Genomic DNA, 13971 nt, shown 5'->3' on the forward strand with positions numbered 1-13971 from the left:
CCTCATCGACCTCGCCCGTCCCAGCCTCCAGTGTGTCCGACTTGGTGATGAGTGACTGGATTATATCGAGTGGATCCTCCGGCCCTCCCTCAGGCAGGGGTCCTCACACATCCCCGGGAGGTACAGGCCGGACCGGAGGGATCCGTCTCACCCTCCCGAGGAATGGACGATCCCCGCTGACAGTGTGTGATAATGGGAGGGGGGCAGGATCTGCGAAGGACCCCAACCCCTCTTCCACAGAGGGACAAACCCCACCCCCACCCCCACCGACATGAAACTGTCTTTATTTGGATGAAGGGTTAAAACCCTCATCCTCCTGGATTGTTACTGTCCGGGGACAGATTTTCAGGGGTTCTGTGTTTTTACCCCCATCAGTGTTACCTAAATAGAAATAAGGATAGAGTTTCTCAGTGAATGTACCAGTGAAAGTGTAGATATGGGACTTGTTATCCGAGTTATAAAAGGACACCTTCCCTCCCTCATAATCCAGACAGACTCGAATCTTTCTCGGATTCACACTCAGATCTAAACGTTTCCATGTTTTATCACAAGCCCAGTATTTATTCCCCTCTTTCAGTCTCATTGTCCAGTATCCGTTATCTGGATTCAGGGTGATGTCCCCCTTCCTATTGATGGATTCCTTGGCCACACCCACATTCCACTTTGTCTTGTTTCCCACCTCCACCTCCCAGGAATGTTTTCCTGATGTGAATCCCTCTGATCCCAGGACATAGAGATAGCGATCAAATCTCTCCGGATTGTCGGGGAGCTGCTGCCGTTTCCCGGTGTATCTCACGGTGCTCAGGTCCTCAGACAGGAGAAGTTTAGGATGGGCTGTATTAGGGTCGAAGGTGACTGGAGCTGGGAACAGATGGACACGGATAAAATGTTAGTCAGACTCACTGTAACTTTCACAGCCGGTTAGTGATTGGGAAAATCAGCAATGATCCAGAATTAGAAATTCATCCCCCGGGGAAGAGTTTAAACAGCGCACAGGGGAAAGGGGAAGACACTGCCCGGGGGGAAGGTTTTACCCGGACACCACACCCTGCAGTGAGGCTGAGGAAACCCCGTTACAGAGAGAGAGAGAAATGGAGACCGGCTGGGGGCGGAGCCACGGTAAGGGGCGGGGCTACTCGGGGGCGGGTGCAGGCTGGGGGCAGGGCCTCAATGGGGGGGCGTGGCATGGTCAGGGGCGGGTCAATGCTGGGGGTGGGGCCGGAGCCGGAGGGAGTCTGGGGGCGGGGGTCAGATTGGGGGCGGGGCCAGGTTGGGGGCGGGGTCAGATTGGGGGCGGGGCCAGGTTGGGGGCGGGGGTCAGATTGGGGGCGGGGCCAGGTTGGGGGCGGGGTCAGATTGGGGGCGGGGCCAGGCCCCAGGAGAACTGAATGAGGGATCTGTAAAAACAATGGAAGAGAAACAGAGAGAGAGACAGAGCGACAGGCAGAGAGAGGGGGGCTCGTCTGCTGGTGACACGAATGCGACCCCTGAAGGTGCCTCCCCTCCTGTGTCCTGATGCGACCCGGAGGGACCTGCCATCCTGTCCAATGGCTGCAAGAGAGAGAAAGCTGGACTGGGAGAACAGGGACATGAAACACAGAGAGAGACAGAGAGAGAGAGAGACAGAGAGAGAGAGAGAGACAGAGAGAGAGACAGAGACAGACAGAGACAGAGACAGACAGAGACAGAGACAGACAGAGAGAGAGACAGACAGAGAAACAGAGTGGGAGACAGAGAGAGAGAGAGAGACAGATTGAGACAGAGAGAGAGACAGAGAGAGACAGAGAGAGAGACAGATTGAGACAGAGAGACAGAGACAGAGAGAGACAGAGAGAGACAGAGAGAGACAGAGTGGGAGACAGAGAGAGAGAGAGACAGAGAGAGAGACAGAGAGAGAGACAGAGAGAGAGACAGAGAGAGAGAGATGGAGTGAAGGCAACATCAGGTTGTTACAGAAACAAGCAGCCACACTTGGACCGTGCTGAATACAAGAGACGGATTAAAGAGCGAGAGAGTCAAGTCAATGGTGGTTTAGTCTGTACCGTGTCCCCGGGGCTGGTTGGAGAAGTGAGTGTTCCTCAGTTTGAGGGATAGTGAGTTAGAAACCGGACAGTCCGGCAGCCCCTGTTAGAAGCCCCTGATCCACCAAAACCTGTGGCTCCCCTTGTACAGCGGAGGGAAACTCCAGTCACTGATGACGGGGCCCCACCGAGGGGGCAGCGAGAGGGGAAGCGCTTTAAACCCGGGGAAAAGCAGATCATCCCGACCTGTTTCAATTGTGGGGGAAGTGGACAGTTTGTCCGAGAGTGGAGGAAACCAATGAAGGGCCAGAGTCAGGGGACTCGGAGTCAAGAGACACCCGAGACAAACACCCCGAGTTTCCAGAAATCCCACAGATGAATGAAATGGTGTCAGCACGAAAACACTCCCCAGGGTCAGGTCCATGTGGCCCAGGGAGAGGGTGTCCCGGGAAATTCAGCAGGAAGGGACTGTACCCAGCCTGAGTATCCTTGTCCACTCAGGTATGATGAGTGTGATAGACAATGTGTAGATATTATAGTGGAGGGAGAGAAAGGTAGTTGAGACAGGAGTGTCTAACACGGGAGTAGATTCACCCTCTCCTATGATCAACAGGAGGATCCACTATATTGGGAAGATTTACAGCTGATACAGGGGCTGGAGCGATATCCAAACCCTTAGGTTTTAGGGTGGGACCCCCTCCAGACAAAGTGGACATGGGTTTTAGTGAGATGGCGGCCATCGGGGTGCCGGATCGGCGATCAGAGGCCGGGTCCGGTCATCGGGAGGCCAACAGATACCGGGTCTGACCATCAGGCGACCGGGGGAGGTGAGGGGGGGATGCGCTTGTCAACCAATCTCCCGGCAGACTGAGAAATCAGTGCATGTGCACTCGCCCCACCAACGGAAATCCCTTGACTCTGTGATACACTCAGTGCCGGAAATTCATTCAACTAAACTCGCCCAAAAAACAGATGGGAAAATCTCCCGTATTCCCGCCTGTTGGGAGCTTCGTTTTTGCGGAAAATCATCCCACCCCCGTGTCCCAGCCGCTAAACCAACCGACTTTCCTTAAGGTCGTGGAGAAAGAGCTGGAAAAGGCAGTAGCCTCTCTAGTGGAACAGGGAGTATTGGGACTGAGATGACAAATGTGAAAAGGCTTTCATTAAACTGAAAATGGACTTGCAGACTGGCCCAGCTCTGGGAGCTGTGGACCCCGACAAGGACTTTTATCTGGAAGCTGCAGCCACTGACATCAGTTTCAGTGAAGTCCTTCTGCAGGAAACAAACAGTCACTTGTGACCGGGAACCGATGTGAGCAGAGTCCCAGCAGACCTGGAAAAGGGATTTTCCACCTGTGAGGGACATCTGTTAGTGAGCTGTTGGACAATGAAACATTTTACTGTTTTCACCCACACCCAGTCTCTTACATTACTGACCCACCACAATCCAATCCAACTATTGTTAGACACAAAAACCACAGAAGGAACAGGATCGAGTGTCAGAATAACCAGCTGGACTTTACTGCAATGTGGGAAAAACATTAAGGTAAACAGAATGGATGACCCGAAACTCACAGCTCATCTCAACTATCCGGGAGAAGCTCATACGAAAGGCAATTAGATTTTGTTTTCAGTGTGTGTGTGTGTGAGAATGGATGGAAAGTTTCTGTCTGCAGAATGAAAGTCTGTCTCCAGAAAATTCTCTGTGTGTTGGCAGTATACACCCTGCTCTGCACAGCTATAAGTCATTAACTCTTTCTTTCATTTCCTTTAATGCTGCCAATTTAAAATTTGTTATTTTTCAGAGCTTGAATTTAGTTTTGCTGTTGTGAAATGTACCAGAGAGTTTGTTTTTATAAAAGATAAGCTTCAGTTGTGAAGCTTTGAAGATATTCGGTCAAAATTCAGTTTTGAATTTCTCAGAACACTTTGCTTTCATTGCATTCACGGTGTTTATATAAAGAAAACTGTGACCGTTTATGACAGATATCAGATTAAAGACATTTCTGACTTTCTCCAAATGAGGTTCAGTGATAAACATCAGAAACTGAAAACCGGCTGAAGGGAGAGAGAGGATGAAGGAGATATTGGAAAGATTCTGTCCCCTTCTTCATGTTAAAGACTGTCAGGATGTTGTTATATTGTTACTTTATTCCAAAATGATTTTGATTCTCATTGTTTGACCGGAGCAAGGCAGAGAGGAGCGATGTGTGGCTGGAGTAAAAAGGGGAAGGGATTGACTTTTTTTCCTTACTTTATCGCGGGGTTTCTTTTTCCGCTGGTTTAAGTGAAAAGCGGAAGTAGGCCAGCCGCGGGGTGACCTGGGAAAGATTTTAAAACTTTTTTAAGCACGCGGGAGGTTTAAAAAGCAGACCGCACTATCCAGCGGGCAGCATCGTTAGCGGACAGTGGAGTGAGCAGATAGCAGAGTGAGGGCTGAAGGGCTTTGGTTCAATGGGCTTAGGCAGAAACGGGTGAGGCAGGGTAGGTTTAGTTCTTAGTTAAACTTAAAAACTAAGTAAATAAAATAAGGATGGAGGGTCAGGTGATGTGTTGTTCCTGCATGATGTGGGAGCTGGCGGACCCCATTGTGGTTCCCAGTGAGCATGTCTGCAGTAAGTGTTGGTTGTGTGAGGAACTCCGGCTCAGGGTTGATGAGCTGGATTCTGAGCTTCGGACACTGCGACACATCAGGGAGGGGGAGAGTTACCTGGACGCTGTGTTTCAGGAAGCAGTCACACCCCTTAGACTAAATAACTTGAATTCAGCCAGTGGTCAGGGACAAGAGGGTGTGGCTGCGAATGAGGCAGGTAGAGGGATCCAGGAGGTAGAGTTCCAGGAAACTCAGTCCCTGAACCTGTCCAACAGGTTTGAGATTCTTGCTGTCTGTGTGGACAGGAACGGGGACTGCAGGGAGGATGAGCAAACTGACCACAGCATCGTGGTACAGGGAGCCGTTCAAGTGGGGGGAGAAAAAAGAAATGTAGTTGTAATTGGGGATAGTATAGTTCGGGGCATTGACACAGTTCTCTGTGACCAGGATCGAGAATCCCGAAGGTTGTGTTGCTTGCCTGGTGCTTGGGTTCAGGATATCTCATCTGGGCTGCAGAGGAACTTGGAGTGGGAGGGTAAAAATCCAGTTGTGGTCCACATAGGTACCAACGACACAGGTAGAACAGGAACAGAGGTTCTACTGAGGGAATATGAAAAGCAAGGAGCAAAATTAAAAAGCAGAACCAAAATGGTAATAATCTCTGGATTGCTACCTGAGCCACGAGCGAATTGGCACAAGGTCAATAAGATTAAGGAGGTAAATACGTGGCTCAAAGATTGGTGTGGGAGGAATGGGTTTGAATTCATGGGACATTGGCACCAGTACTGGGGAAGAGGGGACCTGTTCCGATGGGATGGTCTTCATCTGAATCGTGCTGGGACCAGAGTCCTGGCGAATCGTATAACTAGGGCTGTAGATAAGGCTTTAAACTAAATAGTGGGGGGGAGAGTTCAGTTGTTTGGAGAATTAGAAAATCAAAGGTAAAGGAGAGGGTAGGAATGCAGGTTAATGATGAGGACTTTCAACTAGTTAAAGGAGCCGAGGGCTCAGGAGAGGTTTGTAAAGTTTCCAGAGCACGTAGTAGAACAGAGAGTATAGAAGGTGGCAGGAATCTAACCTCAGGCAGAGTCAAAAAGGTGACAGGCAGGAGAAGGAAGGTGTCAACACAGTGCAGGGAGATGGTCTGGGGAAGAATAACCAGTCTGTGACAGGAAGGGACAGAGCGTGCAAACAAAGGAATGCACTAACAAATCGGGTCCAGGTAAGAAAGACTAACATAAAGACACTTTACCTGAATGTACGCAGCATTCGAAACAAAGTGAATGAGTTGACAGCACAAATCAGTGGCCATTACGAAACATGGTTGCAGGGTGACCAGGACTGGGAATCCAGGGGTATCAGACAATTCGGAAGGACAGACAGGAAGGAAAAGGAGGTGGGGTAGCTCTGTTAATTAAGGATAACATCAGGGCAGCAGTGAGAGACGATATAAGCTCTAAGGAGCAAAATGTGGAATCAGTGTGGGTGAAGATAAGGAATAGTAAGGGGAAAAAGTCACTGGTGGACGTAGTGTATAATCCCCAAATAATAACTTCAAGGTGGGGCGGGCTATAAACAAACAAATAACAGACGCATGTAAAAATGGAACAGCAACAACCATGGGGGATTTTAACCTCCATGTTGGTTGGTCAACTCAAGTCAGATGCGGTGGACTTGAGGAAGAGTTCTTAGAATGCTGTCGCGATAGTTTCCTCGAACAGTATGTTACAGAACTTACGAGGGAGCAAGCTATCTTGGATCTGGTCCTGTGTAATGAGACAGGTAAAATTAATGATCTCCTTGTGAGGGATCCTCTTGGAATGAGTGATCACAATATTTCTAATACAGATGGAGGGTGAGAAAGTAGCGTCCCAAACCAGTGTCCTCTGCTTGAACAAGGGGGATTACAATAGGATGAGGGCGGAGTTGGCTAATGTAGACTGGGAACACAGACTAATTGGTGGGACAGTTGAGGAACAGTGGAGGATTTTTAAGGAGATTTTTCTCAGTAGCTAGCAAAAATATATTCCAGTGAAAAAGGAATGTATAAAAAGGGATAACCAGCCATGGATAACTAAGGAAATAAAGGAAAGTATCAAATTAAAAACCAATGCATACAGAGTGGCCAAAATTAGTGGGGAACTAGAAGATTGGGAAAGCTTTAAAAAACAACAAAGAATTACTAATCAATAAAGAAAGGAAAGATAGATTATGAAAGGAAAGTAGCACAAAATATAAAAACTGATAGTAAAAGGTTTTACAAATATATAAAACGGAAAAGAGTGGCTAAAGTAAATGTTGGTCCCTTAGAAGACGAGATTTAATAATGGGAAACGAGGAAATGGCCGAGGCCTTAAAGAAGTTTTTTGTATCGGTCTTCACAGCGGAGGACACAAATAACATACCAATAATTGATGGTCATGGGACTGTAGGGAGGTGAGGACCTTAAAACAATCACTATTACTAAAGAGGTAGTGCTCGGTAGGCTAATGGGACAAAAGGTAGACAAGTCCCCTGGTCTGGATGGAATGCATCCCAGGGTATTAAAAGAAATGGCAGAAGTAATAGCAAATGCATGAGTTGTAATTTATCAAAATTCACTGGACTCTGGGGAGGTGCCAGCTGATTGGAAAACAGCGAATGTAACGCCACTGTTTAAAAAAGGAGGTAGACAAAAGGCAGGTAACTACAGGCGGGTTAGCTTAACATCTGTAGTTGGGGAAATGCTGGAATCTATCATTAAGGCAGAAATAGCAGGACACCTGGAAAAAAATGGTTCAATCAAGCAGACGCAGCATGGATTCATGAAGGGAAAGTCATGTTTGAGTAATTTACTGGAATTTTTTGAGGATATAACGAGTGCAGTTGACTGAGGGAAACCGGTGAACGTGGTGTAGTTAGATTTCCAGAAGGCATTCGATAAGGTGCCTCATAAAAGGTTGCTGCATAAGATAAAGGTACACGGAGTTGGGGGTAAAGTGTTAGCGTGGATTGAGGATCGGCTATCTACCAGAAAGCAGAGAGTTGGAATAAATAGGTGCTTTTCTGGTTGGCAGTGACTAGTGGCATTCCGCAGGGATCAGTGCTGGGGCCTCAACTATTTACCATATACACAGACAATCTGGAGGAGGGGACCGAGTGTAGGGTAACAAAGTTTGCAAATGATACAAAGATGAGTGGGAAAGCAAATTGCGTGGAAGACACAAAGTCTGCAGAGAGATTTGGATAGGCTAAGTGAGTGGGCAAGGATCTGGCAGACGGAGTATAATGTTGGTAAGTGTGAGGTTATCCACTTTGGAAGGAATAATCGTAAAATGGACTATTATTTAAATAGTGAAAAATTACAACATGCTACTGTGCAGAGGGACCTGGGGGTCCTTGTGCATGAATCATAAAAACTCAGTTTGCAGGTGCAGCAGGTGATCAAGAAGGCGAATGGAATTTTGGCCTTTATCTCGAGGGGGATAGAATATAAAAGCAGGGAGGTCATGCTGCAGCTGTACAGGGCACTGGTGAGGCCGCACTTCGAGTATTGTGTATAATTTTGGTCCCCTTATTTAAGAAAGGATATATTAGCTTTGCAGAGAGTAAAGAGAAGGTTCACCAGGTTGATTCCGGAGATGAGGGTGTTAGCTTATGTGGAGAGATTGAGTAGTCTGGGCTTGTACTCTTTGGAGTTTAGAAGGTTCAGGGGAGATCTTATAGAGACATATAAGATAATGAAGGGGCTAGACAGGGTAGAAGCAATGAGGTTATTTCCACTTACAATGGAAACAAGACCTAGGGGACATAGCCTCAAAATACAGGGGAGTTAATTTAGAACAGAGTTGAGGAGGAACTTCTTCTCTCAGAGGGTAGTGAATCTTTGGAATTCTCTGCCCAGTGAAGCAGTAAGAACATAAGAAATAGGAGCAGGAGTAGGCCATCTGGCCCTTCGAGCCTGCCCCGCCATTCAATAAGATCATGGCTGATCTGTCGTGGCTCAGTTCCACTTTCCCGCCCTCTCCCCATAACCCTTAATCCCCTCTCTTATCAAAAACCCATCAACCCGCTTCTTAAAAATATTTAGCGAGGCAGCCTCCACCACTTCAACGGGCAGAGAATTCCAGATATTCACCACCCTTTGAGTGAAGAAGTTCCTCCTCAACTCCGTTCTAAACCGCCCCCCCTTTATCTTGAGGCTGTGCCCCCTAGTCCTACTGTCTTTTTTGAGCGGGAAGAGTCTCTCCACCTCTATCCTATCCATCCCATTCATCATCTTATACGTCTCAATGAGATCTCCCCTCATTCTTCTAAACTCTAACGAGTACAAGCCTAGTTTATTCAGCCTCTCCTCATAGCTCAACCCCCTCAACTCCGGTATCAGCCTAGTAAACCTCCTCTGCACTCCCTCCAAGGCCAAAATATCCTTGCGCAGGTGCGGCGCCCAAAACTGCACACAGTACTCCAGCTGCGGCCTCACCAATGCCCTATACAGCTGCAGCAAGACCTCCCTACTTTTATATTCAATCCCCCTCACTATGAAGGCCAGCATCCCATTCGCCTTCCTGACTACCTGCTGCACCTGCAGGCTGGGTTTTTGCGACTCATGCACAAGGACCCCGAGGTCCCTCTGCACCGTCACCTGCTGCAGTTTTTCGCCACGTAAGTAATAGTCCTTCCTACCATTCTTCCTACCAAAGTGGACCACCTCACACTTGCCAACATTAAATTCCATTTGCCATTTCCTGGCCCATTCGCCCAGCCTATCTAGATCCTTCTGCAGACTCTCCACACCCTCCGCACAATTTGCCTTTCCCCCAATCTTGGTGTCATCAGCAAATTTCGACACCCTACACTCGGTTCCCTCCTCCAGATCATCTATATAAATGGTAAATAGCTGAGGCCCCAGCACCGACCCCTGGGGCACTCCACTAGTCACCATTCGCCAATCCGAATAGCACCCATTGACCCCCACTCTCTGCCTCCTATTTGACAACCAATCCTCTATCCACGCTAACACCCTACCCCCAACTCCATGTCCTCTGACCTTCTGCAGTAACCTCTTGTGAGGTACCTTATCAAACGCCTTCTGAAAATCCAGAAAGACCACATCCACCGGCTCTCCTCTATCCACCGCCCTAGACACATCCTCATAGAACTCCAGTAGAGGCTACCTCGTTAAATGTATTTAAGTCACAGACAGATTTTTATCCAATAAGGGATTTAAGGGTTATGGGGAGCAGGTGGGTAAGTGGAACTGAACCCACTATCAGAACAGCCATGATCTTACTGAATGGCAGAGCAGGCTCAAGGGGCTAGATGGCCTACTCCTGCTTCTATTTCTGATGTTCTTATATTTTAACACCTCGGTAAACATGCTTATCCAGAATACCACGTCACTCACTACTGTCTGACAGTCAGTGTACCAAAGTGACAGTGACACACACAGAGATCAGGAGAAATACACTTTTAAACTCAAATATTGGAGCTGAGACAAAGTGTAATTCTTTCAGATTCTGGGAACCATAAGATGGCAGCCAGAGTGTGTGAGTAAAACTCAATCAGTATAAACAAAATGAATGTTGAATTAGATTGAGAAAAATCAACTTGAATTCATAGCAGAGAGAACAAACTGACTGAAGTGCAGGAGAATGAAATGATTACTGCCACAGCAATGAGCTCACAGCTTCAGATCAGGATGAAATGGGAGGCTGATGATGTTGTTGGAGACCTTTGTGAAATTTTGTTTTGTGCAGATTGACATGCAGTAAGTTTCTAAAAGACACTATAGTGAAGAGGAAAGGGTCAGCTACATCCTTTATGGGCAGGACAGAAAGGATTCATCTTCCCAGCAACTGGAAGATGAGTGAGGAGTTCCCTGTCTGTCATTGCTACTGTATGGCTCATTGATTCTGTACATAGTCTACACTGGGTTAATGGGCATTGAAGGGCCATTGAGTTCACATGGGTGGATGGGAGGAGTGACTTGGCATTGAGAAGGCGTATGGTGCACTGGCCTTCATTAATCGAGGGATTGAGTTTAGGAGTCGGGAGGTAATGCTGCAACTTTATAAGACCCTAGTCAGGCCTCATTTGGAGGACTGTGCACAGTTCTGGTCGCCTCACTATAGGAAAGACGTAGAAGCTATTGAAAGGGTACGGAGGAGATTTACAAGGATGTTGCCTGGACTGGGAGGCATCCCTAATGAAGTTAGGTTGAGGGAGCTGGGACTCTTTTCCCTGGAGAGACGAAGGTTGAGAGGCGACCTGATAGAAGTTTATAAAATGTTGAGAGGAATAGATAGGGTGGATTCTCAGAGGCTATTTCCCAGGGCTGAAATGGTCACGACGAGAGGACACAGATTTAAGGTGCGGGGAGGAAAGTACAGAAGTGATGTTAGGGTTAAGTTTTTCACTCAGAGGGTGGTGAGTGAATGGAATCGGGTGCCGTCAGTGGTACAAAGAACAAAGAACAACCCAGCACGGGAAACAGGCCCTTCGGCCCAACGAGCCCGCGCCGCCGCATCACCCTACACCTATTCTACCCTGCGTGTCTACGAATGGAACCTCTAACTTAGCCAGATTCAGGGGAGAATAGTGCCAATTTGGTAAAACCAATCAGCCTAAGAGCGCATCTTTAGGGTGTGGGAGGAAACCGGAGCGCCTGGAGGGTGGTGGAGGCGAACTCGCTGGGGTCTTTTAAAAGACTTCTGGATGAGTATATGGGGTTTAATGGGATTGGGGGTTATAGATAGGTCTATAGATTGGTAGGTGTTGATGTGATCGGCGCAACTCATGGGCCGAAGGGCCTGTTTGTGCTGTAGTGTTCTATGTTCCATGAGATGGAATGGAGTGATGGGGGGAAATGATGGGTGCATGGAAGGAGCATGGGGACACAGCTAAGAACTTTTCACCTTAAAAACAATTCAGCACTCATCTTCAGCCAAAGTCAAACGAATGGATTCACCAATGTGAATTTCAAATCTTGAGGTGAACCTGTTGATAATTTCTGAATGAGACTGAGAAACGTGGCCAGAAAATGTAAATTCAGAGAAAGCGATGAAAGTTGGGAGATCAGCTCATTTGCGATTCTACACAGCCTGATGTATAAAAAGATCTGATTAGAAAGAACAAGTTCAGAATATCAGAGAGTGTAGATATTGCCAGAGTACATGGAAACAGGAGCAGAGATATGAAGACGCTGACTATCCAAACAGCTGGTATTCAGTTAAATTACGGGAAAGGCAGCAGTGAAACATCTACAAAAGGTTGCAAACCAGACAGAAAGATAAGAGCTGTGAATGTCCACATGAGTTCACTGGCAGAAGGAAATGTCCCACCTGAGGATCAAACTGCGGACTTTGTAGAAAGCCCAATCACTGGGTAAAGATGCACAGAATAAATTAAGAGATTGGTAAAGTTACTAGACACAGAGCAACAGGGGAACTGAGAAGAAACTAAAACATTGATTTGATGCTGGGATTCCTGCCCCATTCACAGCATCCCCCCGCCCAACCCCCAGGCCCCCCAATTCTTTGCTGATACAAGATAAGGTTGCGAGTTGCATCTTGCCAGATCCATTGTGGAGTCAGGCATCTCATAGCCCTCCCTAATTTTTGTTGAGTTGGGCCAGTCTCTCCATCACTTATGGTCCACGGCCCCTGTTACAGTCAGGATTTGGGGACAGATAAAGTAAAAGAGTCTTAGCTGTGCCCCCATGATCCTTCCATGCACCCACCATTCACCCCTCACTCCATTCCATCTCAGTGCCAACTCACTCCTCCCATCCACCCATGTGAACTCAATGGCCCTTCAATGCCCATTAACCCAGTGTAGACTATGTACAGAATCAATGAGCCATACAGTAGCAATGACATTAGTGGAACTGCTCAGAAATAAAACACCTATTCACTAATCGTCTTTTCAAAAAATATTATGGTTTCTACAGTCCAAGTGGTTGAGAGCCCAGACTCTCAAAAGGATTATCTCAGTGGGGTTCTGTTTTCCCACCTGGACAAAAAGGTTGACTTTTCTTGATTGACATCCTTAAGTGGTTACAATAAATTATTCTTTCAGTGATTGTGTTCATTTGCACAATTTAAGAGGTGCTGAAGCTGTTGTGTTTGATTCTTTACTGGCCTGTCTGAAGCCTTTATAGTGTTGTAAAAACAATAATATTTTTTCAAAAGAAGATTTGTGAATGTGTGTTTTGTGTTAGCAACTCCACACATGCCATTGTTATTATCTGTCTCATCAATTCAGTACATATTGTACACTCTGTGGATGGGTACACAGGGCTATAAAGTAACATAAGTTGGTATAGGACCCCGGAGCAGGAGTAGGCCATTCAGCCCCTCGAGGCACCTCCATCATTCAACAACATTCTCACTGATCTGATTGTGGTCTCAACTCTATTTTCATGTCTGCACCCCCACCCCCATAATGACTCCCTTGTCAATCAGAAATCTATCAAATTCAGCTTAGAATAAATTCAATGACCCAGCCTCCAATGCATTCTGGAAAAAATAATACAGACGACTGACTCTCAGAAAAATAATCTCCTTATCTCGATTTTAAAAGAGAGACCTCTCATTTTTGGAAGTTTGCAAGGTGTTGCCTATGGAACCTTGCTGAGTTTCTGCAGTGCATCTTGTAGATGGTAAACTTGGCTGAAATTTGTTTGTTGGTGGTGGAGGGAGTGAGTGTTTGCAGATTGGATTCCAATTAAACTGGAGGGGGATAGAATATAAAAGCAGGGAGGTCTTGCTGCAACTGTACAGGGCACTGGTGAGGCCGCAGCTGGAGTACTGTATGCAGTTTTGGTCGCCGCACTTGCGCAAGGATATTTTGGCCTTGGAAGGAGTGCAGAGGAGGTTCACTTAGGCTGATACCGGAGTTGAGGGGGTTGAACTATGAAGAGAGGTTGAATCGACTGGGTTTGTACTTGTTGGAGTTTAGAAGGATGAGGGGGGATCTTATAGAGACGTATAAGATAATGAAGGGGATGGATAGGGTAAAGGTAGAGAGATTCTTCCCGCTCAGAAAGGACAGCAGGACTAGAGGACACAGCCTCAAGATAAGGAGCGGACAGTTTAGAACGGAGTTGAGGAGGAACTTCTTCACTCAAAGGGTGGTGAATCTCTGGAATTTTTAAGACGCGGGTTGATAGGTTTTTGATAGGCAAGGGGATTAAGGGTTATGGGGAGAGGGCGGTTATGGGGAGAGGGCGGGAATGTGGAACTGAGCCACTTCAGATCAGCCATGATCTTATTGAATGGCGGGGCAGGCTCGAAGGGCCAGATGGCCTACTCCTGCTCCTATTTCTTATGTTCTTATGATGTTTAATATGCAAGTCATCCTGTGTTGCAGTTTCAC

The 13971-nt window shown here is 47.1% G+C and overlaps 1 protein-coding gene across 1 annotated transcript in view; it reads right to left on the reverse strand.

The window, feature by feature from the left end:
* Window positions 1–283: 283 nt before the first annotated feature.
* LOC145337233 (butyrophilin subfamily 1 member A1-like) overlaps window positions 284–13971 on the reverse strand; it is a 77758-nt gene continuing 64070 nt past the window's right edge. The window contains exon 8 of the mRNA XM_080182024.1: window positions 284–861. Coding sequence (XP_080038150.1) covers window positions 284–861 — 578 coding nt within the window. The remainder of the gene's footprint in view (window positions 862–13971) is intronic.

Source organism: Carcharhinus amblyrhynchos, unplaced genomic scaffold (genome assembly GCF_965287045.1).
Source record: "Carcharhinus amblyrhynchos unplaced genomic scaffold, sCarAmb.v2.hapA scaffold_45, whole genome shotgun sequence".
Classification (NCBI taxonomy): domain Eukaryota; kingdom Metazoa; phylum Chordata; class Chondrichthyes; order Carcharhiniformes; family Carcharhinidae; genus Carcharhinus; species Carcharhinus amblyrhynchos.